Source organism: Motacilla alba, chromosome 1 (genome assembly GCF_015832195.1).
Source record: "Motacilla alba alba isolate MOTALB_02 chromosome 1, Motacilla_alba_V1.0_pri, whole genome shotgun sequence".
Classification (NCBI taxonomy): domain Eukaryota; kingdom Metazoa; phylum Chordata; class Aves; order Passeriformes; family Motacillidae; genus Motacilla; species Motacilla alba.
In genome coordinates this window covers 36,700,736-36,720,362 of record NC_052016.1, presented here as the reverse complement: position 1 = coordinate 36,720,362, position 19,627 = coordinate 36,700,736, and the positions used below count along the sequence as shown (strand labels likewise).

Sequence of the window (19,627 nt, the reverse complement as noted above, 5' to 3'; positions counted from 1 at the left end):
TGATAAGGAGGATGGACCAGGATAAAGAGGATGATTCAGCACTGGTTCGGGAGCCCAGAAAGGCTGGGAGCTTTCCAACCATGAAAATGTACAGCAATTACCCAGGCACTGCCCTGAGCAAATGACTCCAGCTTTGAGTCCTGCTTGTGAGCTGCAGTTTGGATCAAAGAACTCCAGAGGTCTTTTCTCATGTGAACCTTTGTGCAAGCCTGTGTTTGCTCCTCAGCTGAATTTGTGCACCCAAGTGACCCAGCAGGAAAATGGTAACACAAACAAGGGAAGAGGATCACATTCATTGCACCTGAAACTTCAGCTGGGGACAGCTTGGGCCGCACACATGGACAGCTGCATGAAGGGACACACCTAAGAGACCATCCAGCAGCTGAATTGAGGGGAGTCTGGGTGGGCTCAGCTGCTGAGTGACTAGAGAGTCACAGAATCTCAGAATTCCTAGGGCTGGGAGGAACCTCTGGTTATCCAGTCCAGCTTCCCTGCCAAGACAGGGCCACTTAGAGCGGGTGACACAGGAATGCATCCATGCAGGTTTTGAACATCTCCAGACAGGAGACTCCACAACCTCCCTGGGCAGCATGTTCAGCGCTCTGCTGCCCTCAATGTAAAGAAGTTCTCAGTCATGGAGGCAGAACTTTTTGTGTTTTAGTTTATGGCCACTGAGCACCACTGCTGTGGCACACTGAGCCAGGTGCCACAGGCACAGGTGCTGCCACGATGCCTGTATGGGAAGCAGGTCTCTTAGGGCCACAGGAAGCAGGCAGCGGGGTTGTGTTCTCTGGGAGCCCCTGGGGCAGTGGGACCCGGCAGTGCCGGGGGAGCTCCAGCAGCGCGCTGAGGCTGAGGCGGAGGCGGAGGCTGAGGCTGAGGCCAAAACCAGGGACGGGGCTGTGGCCAAGGCCACGACTGAGGTCAGGGCCAAAGGCACAGCCGGCGCCCAGGAGCCGGAGGCCAGCAGCAGAGCCAGACTGGGAGCCGGGCCCGGCCTCACAGCGGGCCCCGGGCCCGGCCCTCGGCCGAGCCCCCGAGCGCGGCCCACGCGCCGCTCCCGCCCTCCCCGCGCGCGCCTCCTGTCCGCGAATAACCCCCGGCCCGCCCCGCCGCTCTCCTGTCCCGCCGCAGCCAATCGGGAGCCGCGCCCCGCCCCGCCCTCCCGACCCCGCCCCGCCGGGCCCCCGACCCCGCCCCCGGCCGCCGTTCCCCCAATCATTGGCCGGCGGGGCCGGCCCGCGTCGCCGCCCACTCGCGGGTAACCTTTGCCTTAGTGCGCGCGGGGCCCTGCCCCGCTGCCACCGCCGCCCAATCGCAGGCGCGGCGGGGCGGGGCCGGGCGCGCCGCGGCCAATGGGCGCGCAGGGGGCCGCGCGCGGTGCGGGGGCCGCGCTGGCTGGTGCCGCTGCCGGGTTCGGGGCGCGACCGGCCGGCGGGGCGGCCGGCGGGGAAGATGGCGCTGGCGGGGTCCGGCTGGAGCCTGGCGCGGCTGGCCGAGGCCCTGGGCTCGTCGGAGCAGGCGCTGCGCCTCATCCTGTCCATCCTCATGGGTAAGGCGGGGCGGGGGGAGACGGGGCTGGCGCCCCGGGCGGGGCTCCGCGCCCGCCGTGGGAACGGGCGACCCCGCCGCCGCCGCGCCGCGCTGCGCGGGGAGCCGGGACGGGGCATCGCTTCGCCCGCGCGGAGCCGCACCTGTGCCAGCGCCGCCGCGCCAGGCCACGTGTGCGCGCCGAGCCGGCCGGCGACATCCCGCCGCCGCCGGCACCGCCCGTCCCGCCCGGGCAGCCCGCGAAGTGCCCCGCTGCAGCTGCCCGGGGCGAGCCCCCGCCCGCCCGCTGCGGAGGGGGAGCCCGCTCGGTTTCCCCGAGGGAGGTCGGGGTGCGGTCCCGGCAGGCCGCCTGTGGGCGCGGGGCAAGGAGGAGCCGGGGGTGCCCGCGAAAGACCCCGATTTGGGTCCGTGTCCCGGGCACAGGAACTTTGTTTGGGATTGTCCCGTGAGTGCCCGCTGATGCGTGTGCATCCCGTGCTCCGTGAGCGTGTGTCCGGAGGGGTGTCCGCTCGGGAATCTCCTCCGCAGCCCCTCAGGTGTTGCCCCGTCCGAGTGCGGGGACGTCGCTGTCCGGGGACATCACCCGCGTCTGCGGCAGTGGTGGCTCTGTGAAGGAGAGGCGTGTCATCAGGGGCACTGCCCGGCAGGCTGAGCAAAACCTTCCAGCTCAGCGCCAGGAGAACTGGGGTGATGTCCTGCGCTCCACCTGCAGCGCGAAGCGTGTTGCAAAACACAGGGTGCCTGCGCTTATGTAAACATGAGATACTTGAGTTCCATGCGAAATGGTTAAGGCAGGGCTGGAGTTGTGATGTGGGCTGGCGATTGAGGGGGAGGTTGTAGCTCCCGAAACATTAATTCAAGTGTGTGTATACAAGCTATCTGTGTAAATCTTTGCAGATGCTCAGGGAAACTTTGGGTTGTGAAAGCGTTTGGTGGTGTAGCACCTAGCAGAAAAGAAATACAAGCTTTCCTCTGAACCTGAAAGAATATTTGAAGTGATACAGACACTACTGTGTCATCTGTCACAATAAAGTTGTTCTGGTTACCTGGAAATATAATATTTTTAAAGGAAATGCCAGCAAGAAAAACTGTGTCACTCCATAACCATGGTGTGCACCAGACTTATTTCTGCGTGATTTTATGATGTGTGAGATGAAACTGAGCCAAACATTCTTCCTGTGAAGGCTCGGTACAGGAGACTGAACTGGCTGTCGTTTAGACCTCAACGTAGAAGTTCATTAAAGCAAACTTCTATAAAGAAAAAAATGAAGGAATAGGAAACACACAGGACACGCACACAAGTCAGCGTTAATTAGTCTAGCAGCTCCCCACCTCCGAACGAGAAAAGTCCTGCTTTCCTTTCTCCCACGTCTCTCTCTGGTCCTTTAATTGCGATCTGATTGAATTTACTTGTTTGGCAGAAACCTAAACCAGAAAAAGCAGATAGTTCACTACGAGGTTAGTCACCCGGATCAACCAAGGGACCAGTCTAACGAGTGCTGATGCAGAAAAGGTCCTAGAAAGTGTGTGTGGAGGCAGCCGCAGCAGAGATGGCTCTGCAGAATGCACCATGATCGTACCCTCCGAGTTGCTTCTGGCTAGCAGTAAGTTGGGGACACAACATTTGGGAGGGTGTTTCCTGCTCAGCGTCTTATGGGTGAGCAGCACCAGTTCTTTGAAATGAACAGCAGATAATTATTGTCCTAATGATGATAAGAGCTGCCTGCTGCAGTCAGCAGATTAAGCAAGCGTGAGACTCCTGTGTGCTGTTGCAAATGTTCCATGTGCAGTGTCGACAGTAAGCCCCTGAGATGCCACACTGTCCCTCCCCGAGATAGGCCACTATCTGTTTTACATGGTCTCAGTGGAGCTTTAGAATTTGTATTAAAATTCTGGGGAGCGGGGCCCAGAAGACCACTCGCGTCTCTCCCCTGAACGCCTCAAATGGATAAACCAAACCAGGAGGCTGGAGCTGCACTTTTCCCTGTCCTTTCTCCCTAGCTCAGTATCCTTTAATTAGATGCAGTGGCAGGCATAACTTCAGACAGGAGGCTTCAGGGCATGCAAAACAGCCTTGCCTGCATTTGGCTCTCTTGCAGGTCATATAGGTTGGACCACTCAGGCAGAGGGGACTGACTCCAGCTCTCCTGCTTAATGGGTGGGTGAGCACTGGGTGGTAAAGCCATGTGCCATGACTTTAAAGGGAAGGGCCAAACACTACTCCAGAGCAACGTGAGAGGAGAGTGAGAGGAGTTCCTTAACCCTGCACAAAGAAATGTTCATTTAATTGCAGCTTAGTTTACAATCCTTTTAATCTCATTGGTAATGCAGCTAGTGCTGATGACCACTTCACAGGATGGTATGGGGTATAAATGAAAGGCATTTCTAAAAGCTGGAAGTGGCATTAGGATGTTAAGTATGGCTTTTCCTTCACTTCCTCCATTTCAGGTGTTTACATAGATTCAGGAAGAAAACTATTTTTGTTGGCTGCAGCTAATGCTGTTGAATTATTTCAGGACAAGGCCATGAGGGTGAAGCATAGTTCCAAAGATGGACTAAAAAGTCGTTGCTTATTTCTTCCTCTGTGATGCAGTTTCCCATCCACACTGTGCAGCTTTACTGTGACAACAGTTTCTAGGGTTTCACTTTCAGAGGATCACCACAAACTGGTAAAAATAGTCTTCTGTAAAAGAGGAAGAATCACAAAGGACTTTTCTACTTCTTACATTAATTTCTGAAGAAAGCTGAATTATTGTTGAAAACATAGTCTGAATTTACTCTCTTGATTCAGGATAAGTGTTTGCATAGTAATGATGTGAAATAACCAAAAGAGGTCATTTAAAACTGTTGGCATTCTGACATGACTGAAAAAAAGTTAAATACCGGAGAGAACAAGGAGAAAGAACATTCAAGAACTAAAACTAGAGTAGTCCTAAAGAGCACCACGTTGTTTCAGTGAACAAGTAACAGCACATTGCTGAGCAAATTATGGGGATTTTAGTCACAGTTTTGTATTTAAATCAGAGACAGGTTTATGCATGCTGCAATTTTGAAGTAGAGACTACAGCTAGAATGGAGTCCCTTACCTGGATTGTACAAGATGAAAAACTTACTGCAGACTTCCCCCACGTAAAAATTTGCATAGACAACCTTTGAAGAAAGTAATCTGCAATTTGGCAGCAGTACCAACAGCAGGAATACCTGAAGCACAGTTCTGGACCCTGCCACAATAAAAATTGTGATATGTCAGTACACTAATGTCTGCCAGCCGTGTGCGAATGACTTTGAGAGATGAACTCTAGCTTGCACTCTTCAGTAGGTCCCAGTGTTCCCACTGGAGCTGCTCCAGTGGTGTGAAGGAGATAACAGGGTTTCTGTGCTGCTGCTCCTGTCCTCACATGAGAGGGGACAGATTACTTTCCTGCTGTCACCGCTCAAAGCATAAGCCAGGGTGCAGGAGGCCTTATGGCGCTGTGTATTTAATACTTTATGTTGCTCGTGTTTCTTGCGTGGCCGTACGATCCCAAAGAATTAAAGCTATTTATCTGGCCATAATATTGCACAGTGCCTTGCGAGCTACCTGCATAATATGGAGGGGAGCCAACATGCTGTTTACAGCCCTGAGCCAGAAATGACCCTGCTGGTTTGCCCAGACCTGCCAGGAAAAGCACTGGGAAAGTGTTCTTTCATTCCATGGACATAGCAGGGTCCTGCAGAAAGTAACACATTCTTACCCAATGGGTGCCAGAAACCTACTGCTTCACTTGCAAGTTGTCTTATCTCTTCCTCTTCTACCTCTCATCAATTTTTTCACATGCTCTGCTTCATGCTCCCTGCATCCTGAAGATTTTTAGGCTCAGTAAAATTCTTCTTGTGGTCACCCAAAGCTGCTGGCTTATCCCAAATCAAGTTCCCAGCTGGTCAGCCAAGCAGGAACCTTACTGCAAGGGCCCGTGAGCAACTGATTCTGATGGGTAAGAGATGGGAAAAGCTTTAAGAGACAGCAATGTCCTGCCATAAAACCAGCCCTGTCACAGTGTGTTTTCAGTTCAGTTTCATGTGAAGAGAGTCCTGTTCACATGCTTTGGGACAGTTTTGTTATGCAAACTAAAGCACCATAAGTGGACTTGCAAGGTAAACTCCTGAGCTGAATTAAAATACTCATGTTTATGCACCCAGTGTTAAACGAGGTGTGGCACTTTTGCAATTTTAGAAACAGAAAGGAATAACTTTGCAGTTAAAATATTAGGTAAGGCTGATATTTTAACATCTTTTTTTCCTGTTGTCCCATTCCTTTTAGTTTTAGCATTCTTTTTAAAAAATGGAGACAATTGCCCTGTTGGATGTTAACAAAGGAGGAGTTAAATGTTCAACAAAAGGGAGAAGAGGAAAAATAAATGTACTGGCTTGAAGATGAGATAGAGCTAGTGCATATCGAAGGAGAAATAAAGGGAGCAGAGATGAAAAGAATCTTTCTGCTGTTCTTATTTGCAGCTTTATCTCTGGAAAAAGAGAGGCTTCTTAATCACCCAGTCCAGAAGATGGCAAATTTGACAGCACTATTTTTGCTTGGGATTAGTAGAACTTTTCTCCTGCCTAATCTACCTTCTTGATGATTTAACTTCTTTTGCTCAGTTAGATTCTTGTGTCTGTGGACAAGCTGGGCTTTGTGCGGTGGCCCATTACTCTCCCAAATGGCCGTGGCCAAGAAGCTGAGCTTGTCCTTTCCTTCCATCTCCATGGTTCTCTTAACCAGAGATCATCCTCTTGTTCCCGTGAAGTGAAAAAATAAAAAATAATCTCAATTGCTAATTCCATTCTGTAGAAGGTGTGCCTAGCGGGAAAACCCAGCTCTGTGTGCAGGCTGTTTTTCAGCTCTGTGGTGCGTTGGGAAGAATGAGTTTGGATCAGAGGTTCCCTGTTTTCTCCAGGAGTCTTACAGCCGCTTTCCCACCTCGGTCCATTCTGCTTCGGGAGCCGTGAAAGAGGAGCTTGGCAGAGTGGGAGCTGCTGGGCTGAGCCTCTTGGCAGCAAGGAGCGGGGACTCTTGTCTTGTTGCTCTGAATGGCAGAAGCAAAGCAGCGCAGCGTTTCCTGCTGCTGGCATATCCAAAGGTGCCATCCAGCTTGCCAGAAGGCAACCATAACTCCAAAAGCTGCTGTGCTAATTCAGGCTGCTTCAGGAACGTGGTAGTAGGGCAGGAGTACTGGTGTTGTTATCAGCAGAAATTGTTGGTTGTTTAATAGATAGTTTATCAGCGTTCAGAAGGGCGCAGGCCACATCAGAATGACCATTGCTATCCACTGCTGTTTGGGGGTTAAGGTTTGTGTTAGCAGCGTGCAACTGGCCCAGTTGTAAAACTGAGGAAATTATCCCATGCAGCAAAACTGTAGGTAAACTGCAGTCCAGAGTACTAACAAGCTACTCTAGATATCAGAAGAGTTTAGGCTGATGTTGTGACTTTTGGACTGGAACAGCAGCCACGTAGTGCAAGACCAGGCTTTAAGTTTATAGTTTCTAAAACCATGGATGCAGTGTGTATTATTAGTAACTCTCTATTTGCAAGGGTTCATAATTCTTTTTCCTTCAGAGCAGCATTACCCAAACCATGACATGATCTCCTGCGTAGAGCTAAAAAGGAGCACGGCTGACAAATGAGACAGGTCTCAGAAAGAGTAGGAACGCTAGTTACATTATAGTATTCAGTCATACTTTAATTATGTCTATAGAAATGGCTAGAGGGAAAAAAAACTTGGTAGAAATTGACTGGTTTGCAAAATATTAGTGGTTTTTAAAAGGGTAGGAGACCCTTTAAAAGGAAGGTTTAAAACCATACCTATTGATGAACAGCAGTAAATTGTGCTTTGCCTGTATTTCTGATTTTTCTCCCCTTTGCTCAGAAGGGGGGAACATTTTTCCACAGTAAACCTCAGCTTTTAAACTTTTGATCTAATAAAACTTTGTATTTTTTTACCACTTTCCATTTCTCAAAGCCAGTTCTTCCTATGTTTTTTAAACTTCAGCAGGAGGATTGGCACATGAACAAAGAATCCCCATTTGTATGTTTCTGAGTAAAAAGCCAGTAGAAAATACTATTTCTTTCTTTTTTTTTTTCATCATGTGAATTGCTCTAATTCTTTGAGTTACTCCTGTATCCCCAGAGAGCCCGTGTGATGAACTCTCTTTGCCAATTCCCTCTTTCCCCCTCAGCTGGTGTTCAGGCCAGCAGTGGGGGTGGAACAGGACAGAAGTGGGCTGTGTAAAAAGCATGGAAGAGCGGGAAGGGAAGAGGGATGGCCTGGGTGAGGCATTTTGTAGGGGAGTTTGGAGCCGCTGTTTTGGAAGGGAGAGCAGGCTGGATGTGCAGGAGGGAGGTTGCCAGGCTCTGGGAGCGGAGAGCCATGGTATGTGGGGCTGGCCAGAAAGCAGCCTGTGGCGTGGAAACCAGTGTGGGACACAAAAGGAGGAAGGAACAGCAACAAGGAGGCAGGGAAAACTGAAAGAGGGGTGGCAGGAGGCTGAGGAAATGGGGAGCAGCAGCTCGTTTTCAGGAGGTGGCAGGTACACATCTGGATGCAGCAGAACATGAACCCAAAAGGATCTAGAAAAGAGCCCCAAAGTCCCCAACTCCAGGGCTCCCTCCCAAGGGATTTGTGGGGTTGGAGAGGGCCTTAAAATGGCTCCAGCCTGTGAGCACTGCCAGACTGCCAGACATGTATTTAAATAACTTGACAGAGTTTCTCATTTCCTCTCACAGTAGTGACTACACTTGGCCTTGCTTATTGGAAGCCTTCCATTCATCATACACTTCTCGGCAGAATGTGCATTTCATCACCTTTTATTACTGCTCCCTATAAAACATGACCACCTCCTGCTACTGCTACTCCATTAGTGCAGGTAGCAGAGCTCCATCCACTGCTCCTGATTTCAGCCAGGATGATAAGTAGTGTGGATGCCAGTATTGTGGTATGTGATGAATTTCCCCTTTTTTTGAGCAGGGTAAGAGAACACGCAGGCTTGCAAAGTAGAGCAATAAAGTTACAAGATGCCAGAATTAAAGTGGCTTCTGGTATCCCAGTTCAGTGCCTTGTGCCCATGCCTTTAGAAAAGCTAATTGCAACACTTCCTGTGCCACTGTGTATTGAGACTTATAATATTTACTGTCTACTATGTGGCAGTGTTTATTGCATGCTTCATGAAACTCACCCAGACAACAGAATTTAATTGAATTGTGGTGATGTGTGTGACGCTTCTCACTGTGCTACCAGAGTGCTTCACAAATGTTTGCTTCTCACTTGAGCCACAGAGGAATAATCTGGAGGCATTCCTAACTTACACTAGGAGTTACCTCACAGAAAATGCAAGGAAAAAACCCCTTCCAATTTCTTAGCTGCTCCATATGAAATGCTTCTGACTGATTTATTTTTATCCAAAAATAAAATGCTACCACATGCGTAGTACCAGTGGATTTTAGTTACAGCTTTGTGTACCCAGTAGTTCACAAATCAGATGCAAATCCAAAGTTGCAGAGTTAGGAAAGCGAGAGTATTTTACTGGAGGTCACCTGAGGAGATCTGAAATTAAAGCTGAAAGAACTCATTGAGGTGGGAGTGGGACTGAGGTTTTTTGGACATTGTAATGGTATTAACCATAAAGTTCTTCCCTTCCCCCTCCCTTTTTTTATTTTTTTAATCTAGCTTCTTGCCATGTTCATTGTATTTGTCACATAATTTGGAAATGAATCACAGGCTAAAGTGTGACTCATGTATTTCAGCATTATCCATCTCATATATTGAATGAGGCCAGAAAATGTAATCCCGTAATTTTTTGCACTTCAACGTCAGTTTTGCTATAATTATGTTCCTGTTAAAGTATTTTCTTCTGTACAGAGTAATTCATCTGGAGTCTGTCTCCCAAGATGCAAATGCAGCATCTGGAATTAACACCATGCCCTGTGTTGATAATGTGTGATGTAAAGTACATGTTCCTAGTGACATGTTCAGAAAAGCTGTAGTTTGGTTCATGACAAATGCTTGTCTAAACTTTTTTACAACTCTTCCTTCTTTTTTTTTTTCTCTCAGGATATCCTTTTGCCTTGTTCCAGCGCTATTTCCTCTTCCAAAAGGAGACCTACCTCATTCACCTCTACAACGTGTTCACAGGACTCTCAATTGCTTACTTCAATTTTGGTAAGATGAGTTTGGGAGGAGAGAGCTGCCTGGCTCAGGGCATGCTGCAATTTGGGAGGACCTGTACATGTAATTTCTATTTCTTATCTCTCTCTTTCTTTTTCCTGCCCACAGGGACGCAGTTTTTTCATTCCCTGATATGTATCCTAATCCAGTTCCTGATACTGAGACTAATGGGTCGCACAATCACTGCCGTCATCACCACGTTTCTCTTTCAGATGGTAAACCCTCTTTCTTACTCCCTGGGTTTGTAGAAGGGAGGCCTCTGTTCAGTTTAGCACTTCAGTAGCAACTGTGGGTGGGAAAGTGGAGGCAGATCAAAACCAGCTGGAGGAATTAGTTTGAATAACCCAAACAATGGTTTCTTTCAGACGTACCTTATGGCTGGATATTACTTCACAGCCACAGAGCATTATGACATCAAGTGGACAATGCCACATTGTGTCCTGACACTTAAGTTGATTGGTGAGTGACACCTCTCTTCTCTCTCTCGCACTCTGCAAGCTGTGCCCATCCCAGGGCTTCAAGTCACTGTTTCTCACCTCTAGGTCTGGCCATTGATTACTATGATGGAGGAAAAGATCCGGTGAGTTAGACACCATTTCTCCGTCATTCCATGCTGCCCCAGTGAGCTAGAGATCAGAAAATCAAGTTCAAAGGATGTGAGTTAGCAAGCTGCATTGTTAGGTAAAAGCCACAGCTGAGAGGGGAGCCTTTGGGATTGTTTGAGGGCACTGAATTCTAGACTGGAACAAAATAATTTGGAACAGTAGTGATTAGAGATGGACAGAAGTTGTTCCAGTTATGTCAGAATATGATTCTGCACCCTTCCAAATTCCCCACCATCTCCTTCCCCCAAATCTATTGCTTTAGATTCCCAATCCCTGATGCTCTGTGTCTTGTGGGTAGCGTACCTTTAATGTGCAGACAGTCAGTACTGGATCTCAGTTCCCATCTTCCTTTTCTTTGACTAGTCTCACCATGTGCTTGTCAGTGGTTGCCCTTTACCATTTGTTAGGACCCTGCTTTGAGCTCAGAGAAACAGAAGTTGCACAGCACGGTGTGTGGGAGAGGGCACCACACACGCTGCAGTCCCTCAATCCTGCTTCAATTCCCCATCTCCTGTTTAAGGCCTGACCAAGTCTGTAGCATCCATGGAATCACTGCTGACTGCAGGAAAATGAGGTCAAGATGAAACTTCCTGAGCTGAAGCTTCAAGTATTTAAAAACAATTCTGGCATCAAGAAGTAGGAATTGTAGCACGATAATGTCTTGGGAGAGTACATGAAATTGCAGTCAGAGACTGGAATAGCTCAGATACTACAGTGCTCCTCCTATGCCTACTCTGCTGTCAGGGATGCATGGCAGTGGATCCCTTCCACGTTGAGAGCTTATTTGGGAATAGAGACCTGCGCAACTGGTCTCAACCATTGGATCTTGTTGCTGTTCAGAGGGGGTGGCCATAGATGGGGCTGGGGAGAGGAATGGACATGAAATACAAAGTGTAATGTTCCATGTCCATGGGGAGCAAGAACTGAAACCAGTAAGGAGAAAGGGTGAGGACATAACATCCAGAGCTGGGTGAAACCCCGGGATGATGTTAATGCCACTCCCTTTGGTGCAGGAGTTCCTGACCCCTGAGCAGCGGCGATTTGCTGTTCGGGGGGTTCCTACCTTGCTGGAGGTCTCAGGATTCTCCTATTTCTATGGTGCCTTCATGGTTGGGCCTCAGTTCTCCATGACAGACTATCAGAAACTGGCAAGGGGTGAGATGACTGACGTTCCAGGCCAGAGACCCAATAGGTAATACCAAGCTGCTTGGCTTCTCCCCTTCCTATGATCCTAGAATGCCGAATCCTCCACATTCCCTGCAGCAGACTGCCTTCTTACCTGGACACAGAACTACTGTGACCAGGAGTGATTTATGAGACAAGGCAGTCTTTCAAAAGTCGCTCGTAACTCTGCTTAATGTCCCAGCATTGTTCCAGGGCGTGAATATCAACAACCATTTGACATCTTTAGTACAGACTCGGTTCCAGCCTGGTGATGTTTGCATCCCAGCTTCCAAATGGAGGCAGCTGCTGCAGTGGGATGTGGTGACTCCCTATCACTGTCTCCCCCACCTCCTCCTCTCCACCTCTGTTTTTAAAACTATAAGTTTCATGGTCTCTTTCCAAGGCATTTCTTTGACCTTGGTATTTTTCTTTCTCAGTTTCGTGCCTGCTCTCAAGCGTCTGAGCCTGGGTCTCTTGTTTCTAGTAACCTACACCCTGTCGAGCCTGTACATCTCTGATGAGTACCTCACCTCAGATGACTATATGGTATGAATTCACTTGGCCTGGTGGGGTGTGGAAGAATTCCACTTCTCTGGTGGGCACTGCATCTACAAGAGTGGAACTATTTTTTAATTTTTTTTTTTAATTTTTGCCTCAATTTAAAAATAAGTCGGCAACTAGTGATAAGATTTTCCACAGCTAATTTGGCTTTGCTGCCTGTCCTGTGGATTCCATCTGATGCAGAACAGAACTGTGTTAAGCAGAATTGAAACAAATGAAAACTTTTACAAATAGATAATTGATCTTAAATGCTACTGTTGGTTTTCATACCTAATGTAAGTATTTTATGACCTTTTAATGACTTTCCATTTAACCATTATGGGCAAAGAATTTCACTGGAGTAACTTGTAAGGCTTACCATAATCTTTGATGTTCTTGGAAATCTCCTAACAAATAATTCCTACTGGCAGATTATCAGCAAGCATTTTGATTATGCTGATCCGAGTCTTCCCAAACTCTACCTATTTCAGTACAGCCAATTACCAAATATTAAAACAAAAGACTGTGATGAAATACCTTGTGCCATTATGGCCACTCAACTCCAGGTTTTATTTTTACTCTGTTTCCCTCTTATCTCTGCAGGAGAAGCCTTTCTGGTTCCGTTGTGGTTACATATTGATCTGGGGCAAAATTATACTCTACAAATACGTAACTTGCTGGCTTGTTACGGTGAGTCTAGCTGTCGTTCCAGAAGCAAAAGACAAATGAATAAAGGTCCAAGCCTCTTGGACTTAGCACTAAATGGAAGAAATCCAAATATCCGGAGATCAGTGCAGATCAGTTCTGCTTGCTCTAAGTTAGCAAAGGCTAGCTAACTAAAAGGTAATTTTTAATCCATTTGTTCCATCTGTAGTGATGCTCTCAACACAGTGAGAGTCAGCACTTCCTCAGCTCTGCTTCTCCAGCAAAACTAGGGCAATATTTTCATCTTATCTTTCTTGTGTATTTTTTGATAGGAAGGTGTCTGCATCCTTGTTGGTCTGGGGTACAATGGGAAAGACCAGAATGGAAAGCCTTTGTGGAATGCCTGTGCCAACATGAAGGTCTGGCTGTATGAGACAACACCTTTGTTCACAGGGACCATTGCTTCTTTCAACATCAACACCAATGCTTGGGTGGCCCGGTGAGCAGGACAAAATTCTCCTCCTATCACGTGTCAGTTTGGTTCTGTCAGCAGAACCAAGACCTTGGGCTAAGCAGGAGCACCAGAGGAAGAATCTGCCAGTTTTCAGTTTGCGCACCTTTTCCCATGTTTTGCTGCTGTGCCCTTAGAAACAGGTCATTGGGGTAGTGGGTTAGAGAGATCTATTAATTCACCTGGAAGGGCAGTTCATTAATAAAGGCAAGCAGGTGATGGCAGCAGAGACTAGAATGGGACTACAGCAAGCCCTTGGGGCTGCCTGCCTGCTCAGCCAGCCACAGAGCTGCTCTGACAGCTGCTTCCTGCATCATGGCTCTTGGTGCTCCCCACTCCAAACTCAGATAGGATTTGGTTCAGCACTTGCTGGGACCCACAGCTAAATTGTATGTAATGACACCCCTCTCCCCCTTATAGCTGGGATTTCTTTGAGACTGTTTTGATGTAGGTTTGGCCCTGGTCACACTGTTCCTGCCACCACGGGGCATGCAAAGGCATTGGGTCACCGGGGCCCTTCATCCCTGACACAAGCAGGGGAGGGCAGAGGATAACCTGGAAGCACTTTGTTTCTTTTCTAATCCAGCTACATCTTCAAGCGCTTGAAGTTCCTGGGCAACAAACTGCTGTCACAGGCACTGGCCCTGTTCTTCCTGGCCATCTGGCACGGGCTGCACTCTGGCTACCTGGTGTGCTTTCAGATGGAGTTGCTGATAGTCATCGTGGAAAGACAGGTGTGCTTTGTCTGACTTACCAGAACGGGGGGGGCCTGTGTTAGCCTCTGCCCCTGGCTCTGGAAAGTGCCACGCTGAAGGCTTTACTTGCATGAAATATGAAAAATAGCTGCCGCTTTGGAATTGGTTTTCAAGCATGGCAGGGTTTGGTTCTCAAGAGTTCAGTAGGTTGCTGCCTTCTGCGTGGGCAAACCATAAATATATTGCAGAAGCTGACAGGGAGAGAACTGGAAAACTTGGCATATGAGCAGAGGGTGGCTGAAGTGCTTGGCAGCTGGAAAGATTGGAGGACAAACACATGAGCTGAATGCCTCTATTAAATCTCCCAGTAATGCAGAAACAATATTCCTTATTAAAATGTATTTTCTTAATTAAAACTTTGGCCAGGACAGAGGATTTAGCTACTTTTTAGACTAGCTGCTTACTAAAACACATCTTACACAGCCAGATAGAGAACTTTGACCCCAGAGCCTGCATATACAGCCACAGGACATCCAACTGTTGAGAATTGTTTCTTTTTCTTTAAATTAGGCCATGAACCTTGTTCGGGACAGTCCTGCCCTAAGCACTTTTGCCTCCATCACTGTCTTGCGGCCCATCTTCTACGTGCTGCAACAGACTAACCACTGGATGTTCATGGGTTACTCTCTGGTGCCATTTTGCCTTTTCACCTGGGACAAATGGATGAAGGTATGTAGAAGCCACAAACAGATGAGCTCACATGGTCAACCCTGTTCCCTCCATCCCCTCCCCTGTGTTCTTGGCTTAAAGCTGGTTGCTGATCCCCAACCCTGCCTTTCTCTTTACAGGTGTACAGGTCTGTTTATTTCTTCGGCCATGTGTTGTTCCTCACCTTACTGCTGGTGTTGCCTTACATTCGCAGATTAATCGTGCCACGAAAAGAAAAGCTAAAAAGAGCGGAGTAACAGCCAAAAGGTAAGGCTGTATGAGGTAGAGACCAGGAGGTAAAGTGGGGCAGCAGTGCTGCAGCCCAAGGTGAAAGGCAAACATCAAACCAACCGAAGCAAATATAGGGCGCCTCTGTTTTTCAGATTGTACCACCTGTGCATTCGTAGGAGTTGATTTAACACTCCGGAAGCAAAGCATCACCTGCCAAGTTTGCTGTGTTGAAGTATGACTATTTTTCAACGCAAGGAGGGGGAAGGAGAAAGCACAGGGTCAGAGACCCGAAAGGAGGGGATCCGAGCGAGCCTCCTTGAGACCCTCCACCTTCTGTCTGTTGCCTTATCTCTGCCACCCCGTGGCCGGCACTCGTCTCTCCGCTGATACCAGATGATTGTACCACACTCACGGCAGGTGCTGCATTGGATTGGAGCCACCTTCTGACTTTTCTACGTTTGTCATCTAAGATAAAAATTGCTCCTGGTCTTTTTAACATCGGCTTCAGCTCCTTTCCTCTTGGGTGCCTCGGTGTGGGAGTGTGAACTGTCACATGCCGCCAAGCAAGGCGATTCTACAGGACCAAGTGACACCAGGGTGAGCAGGGCACAGCTAAGAATTCCAGTTCTGTGACCAATTCGGGCCAAGTCCCTGCTATAAGGGGATCCAGCCTGCCCACATGTGAAAAATGAGAAAGTGAAATTCACAGGCGCATTTTACTCAAAAAAGGTACATTTAATAAGAGGAAAAAGGGTCAGTGGGGCAGTCCATTTAAAGTCTCATTGCTTCAGAGGCTACAAGGACGAAGTTGAAGTGTTTTCCAGGAGCCCAAAGTTGCACCAGGTCCACAGCCAAGTCAAAGAGCCCTTCCAGAATGTGAAGTCACTGCATACAAGTCCATCATGACAGCAGTAGCAGCAGAAGCTCATACTATTCCCCACACTTCCTCAAAGGCAGTAGTAATTTTAGCACACGTCAGGGCAGCAGAAAGGGGATAGTTGCTGATGGAGACCATCTTTTCTGTATAGTCAACATTGACCTGGAGAAGAGGGGGGGGGGGGGGGGGGGGGAAATAGGGGAAAAAAAACCAAAACCAACGAGTTGCAAAGTTTTCCCTGAGCCCCATCTCCATTAGTACAAGAAAGACAAGGAGCCACTGGAGAGGGTCCAGCAGAGGCTAGACAGATTATTGGGACATGGAACCATCTCTTAGGAGGAGAGACTGTGGGGGCCTGTTTTGTCTAGGGAAGGGAAGACTGAGAGGGGATCTCATTAATGCACATAAATATCTCAAGGGTGGGTGCCAAGAGGATGGTGCCAGACTTTCTTCTGGTGCCCGGCCACAGGGGGAAGAGCAGTGGCCATAAACTAAAACACAAGAAGTTTCACCACAACACGAGGAAGAACTTCTGTATGATGAAGGTGGCAAAGAACTGAACATGCTGCCCAGGGAGGTTGTGGAGTCTCCCTCTCTGGAGGCATTCATAAATCTACCTGGATGTGTTCCTGTGTCATCTGCTCCAGGTGACCCTGCCTTGGCAGGGGGTTGGACTGGATGATCTCCAGAGATCCCTTCCAACACTAAGAACTGCAGAGGCACAGTATTTCCCCAGCGGGGACACTGCCAGCCTCCACTAATGCCCTCTCTTGGGAGGGACAACAGTCCCAAGTGTTGCAGTTTTGGCCCTTTTTTTGACAAGCATACAGGGGAAAATGGGGGGCTGGGTGGAAGGAAAGCCAAGCCAGAAAAGGGCAGATAAAACCTCCATACTCAGAACAAGACTGAAACCTTTCCACAACCCCAGATAAGGGATACACACGCTTACCGAGCCGTGGGCAAAAGCTCCCACCACGATGACAACTGGATCTGCCTCAGGAACCAGCTCACGCAGATCCGACACCTGCGAGGCTGCAAAAGAGGTGCCAATCTTCATACAGCCCACGGGCAGATGGTCAGTCACTGGATTTTTAATCACCTACAGAAAGCAGAAAATTAACAGGGGTGTAGAGGCAACAGACCCTGACCACATAGCTAGATGCATTGTTTGCTAAAAGCAACAGACAAACAAAAAATTCATCAGCTGGTTGCAGGCTGCATCAGGAGCTCATGACTGGTGCATCTGGAGCAGTCCATCCTCATTGTCCTTGGTATTTACAAAATACAGTGGTGCTGTCATTCCACAACCAACACTGCGTACACAATTCAACATTGCAGGCTGCCCTCACCCAAAAATCAGATCCCCTCGAGGTACACATCCTGTTTCCCTGTCGCCCGGATTACCCACCAAGTACACCCAGGTCCTTGAGCACAAACAATCCCAGATGGGTTGAGATATACCCAGGATACAGGTGGTGTAGAGGTAGATGAGTCTTGGCTGTGGGGAGCAGTAGAACGAGTAGCAGAGCTCCCCATGACCAGCAGTGCAATTCCTGAATAATCCAGAACTGAAAAAGTCCACAAGACCTTCTCCAAGTGACAGTAGGCAATACAGAACAGCCAGGAGAAGCTGAGGCACAGCACTGCTCCCAGAAAGAGCATCCCAAACACCACCTTCTCCTGCAAAGAAGCCATGGGGCACTCATTGGGCAGCAGGGTCAGGATCCCCAGGCAGAGGGACAGAACAAGCTCCAGCAGGTGTGTCCAGATGTGTCCAGTCTCAGTGTGTACCTGGAAGATGTTCTTGAAACAGGCACAGAGGGATGGCATGGAGGACCTATAGTCCCCTTTAGGCAACTCTGTCTCGTCTTGGCTGGCAAGCAGGCTGCTGCTGGGATTTAAAACCACTCTCCTTCTTTTGGGAGTCTGGATTTTCCAGAGGAAAGTTACAAAACACATTTAAGTCATGGTTAGTTCTTCTTTGCTTCTGGGAGTCTTGCTGACCCGTGTCCTCGGGCAGGTGCACTGGCTAGGGCCAAGCCTTCTCTGCCAAGATGACATCACCATCAGCGTCCTCAGGCTGCTGCTTTTCTGGCATTTCCAGCACCAAGGGTAGTTCTTCATGTGAGAAGTCTGGTATCATGACAAATCCTTTGTCTCTGTGGTTAATCCAGTCTTCCCCTCTGTGACTGCAGAAGCCATTCAAGTTAATTATATCTTCATTTCCACCTCTCTGCCTTTTTGAAAGCTGTACCCCAAAAGTGTCAATGTCCAGGCGGGGCAGTCAGGCTCACCACAGGAAACCGATCCCTCAGCTCCAAGGACAGGTGCGTTTGGGGTTTCCTTCCTGCAGCAGCAGCTCCTAGCCAGGTAGCATGTGGGAGAGCCCCCCTGAAGCCATGGCCCCCAGCAACGATGTGACAGAATACAATAGCAACCACACCCATAACCAGAATTCCCAAACCAAAAAACACCTCCCTCCCAAGAAAAGAAATCCCTCCTATGTTGCCATTAGAATGTTGCAACAGTAGCCGTGAGCAGTTACAGAATATTTACCTTCAGCAGTTTCTGAGGCCCATCAGCTGCTCTAACACTGAGCTTATGCAGCAGCTGAACTGGCAAAGAGAAAACAAAACAAAACAAAGTCACTTAAGCTGTGTGATGATTTGCTGGACGGAGCCTATGCTTGGCCTGAGCTGAGGGACACAAAATGTCCACTTTTAGGGTTCCAATCACAGCCTGAAAACACTTATTTTGCTGACAGCACAGCCTCCTGCAGGCGCTCCCCACTGTGCCAGGGAGCACACAGCTGGGGTATACATCCTGGAGCATCCCAGAAAGATGCTTTCACTTCGGTGCTCTTTTCTCACTTTCACATTTTCGGGTCAGTGCCAGTTTTTGACTTTTCCCGAAGTTCCCCCAGTCCTGAGCACCTTCCTGCATTATTCTGTAGCTGGTGTAGGGTTTGAATCGCTTACCCATAAGCCCACAGAATCGATCAAAAGTTCTTGGGATTCTGGTTTGGGGATTGACTTCAATGAGAACGTTCTTCTTGGTATGGATATAAACCTGCAGGAGCCCAGCCCGATTCAGGGGGCTGTCCATCAGCATCAGGAGACTCTGAAAGTCAAAAGCACACGGTATTGAAAATAGACAGGCACAGGAGAGAGAATTCTAGGGAAAATTGACGGTTAGCTCCCACAAATGCAGAAGGGGCCGGTGTTGAGGCTGAAAGCACATGCCACTATGGGATGTAACACTATAACGCTAAGAACAAGCTCAGACCCAAACAGCGACTCAACCCAAACCCCCCCAGCATAGCGAGGGAGGCCAAACTCGTCTCCGGGCTCCAGGGGCACAAGCGGACCCCCGGCCCCGAGGGGCGATGGCCCCGAGCCGCCTTGCCGGCCTGCCCCGAGCAGCCCGGGGCGCCACAGGCGGCGCCGCACCCAGCGGGTACCTGGTGGGTGATGTCAGGCCGCACCTCCCCGGGGTCCCGGCCGTTCCGTAGCAGCAGCGCCTTGTGCTTGTCGCAGTTGAGCAGCTCGAACGTCTTCCCCACCTACGGTAAAAGCACGGACAGGTGAGCGGGGAGCGAGAGCATCCCGGGCACGGGCGGACCCGCCCCGATCTCCGGCCGCCCGCACCTTCACGGTCTCCAGGCTCGCCCCCTCCAGCACGACCAGGAGCCGCCGCTGCCCGCGGGGCCGCTTGCCCCCCAGCGAGCGCCCTTCATCGTCCCCCTCCTCCTCCTCCTGCGCGTCCCCACGTGGCCGCCTGGGCGCCGCCATTTTGTCACGCGACCTCGCCGGCCCCGCCCCGGCCCCGCCCTTCCCGCCGCGGCCACCCAAGATGGCGCCGGGGCGCGCCCTCTATCTGGCTCCGGCCGGACCCGCTTCCGGAGC

The 19,627-nt window shown here is 49.4% G+C and overlaps 2 protein-coding genes across 2 annotated transcripts; one reads left to right on the top strand and one right to left on the bottom strand.

The window, feature by feature from the left end:
- The first annotated feature begins 1,355 nt into the window (after nucleotides 1-1,355).
- On the top strand, nucleotides 1,356-15,341 carry LPCAT3 (lysophosphatidylcholine acyltransferase 3). The gene is given in 14 exon segments (XM_038130693.1): nucleotides 1,356-1,397; nucleotides 1,399-1,552; nucleotides 9,633-9,740; nucleotides 9,855-9,961; nucleotides 10,112-10,205; nucleotides 10,289-10,326; nucleotides 11,365-11,543; nucleotides 11,953-12,061; nucleotides 12,659-12,745; nucleotides 13,033-13,199; nucleotides 13,798-13,945; nucleotides 14,477-14,635; nucleotides 14,755-14,881; nucleotides 14,998-15,341. Coding segments are annotated over 13 exon segments (1,509 nt in total). The 3' UTR covers nucleotides 14,872-14,881; nucleotides 14,998-15,341.
- A 218-nt stretch (nucleotides 15,342-15,559) lies between these two features.
- EMG1 (EMG1 N1-specific pseudouridine methyltransferase) lies at nucleotides 15,560-19,624 on the bottom strand. Its single transcript, XM_038130722.1, has 6 exons — nucleotides 19,370-19,624; nucleotides 19,183-19,284; nucleotides 18,701-18,842; nucleotides 18,279-18,337; nucleotides 16,672-16,821; nucleotides 15,560-15,884 (listed from the first exon to the last, which is right to left on the bottom strand). Exons 1-6 carry the CDS (start codon nucleotides 19,511-19,513, stop codon nucleotides 15,771-15,773), a joined length of 711 nt encoding a protein of 236 aa, XP_037986650.1. The 5' UTR covers nucleotides 19,514-19,624; the 3' UTR covers nucleotides 15,560-15,770.
- Nucleotides 19,625-19,627: the final 3 nt, after the last annotated feature.

What these genes read in the sequence shown, in the direction of transcription:
- EMG1 (XM_038130722.1), bottom strand. Translation starts at nt 19,513, where the DNA reads ATGGCGGCGCCCAGGCGGCCACGTGGGGACGCGCAGGAGGAGGAGGAG. An exon ending in CGAGCCTGGAGACCGTGAAG is followed by an intron (nt 19,285 to 19,369) that starts GTGCGGGCGGCC and finishes CTTTTACCGTAG; the next exon opens with GTGGGGAAGACGTTCGAGCT. An exon ending in GGCCTGACATCACCCACCAG is followed by an intron (nt 18,843 to 19,182) that starts GTACCCGCTGGG and finishes TTTGACTTTCAG; the next exon opens with AGTCTCCTGATGCTGATGGA.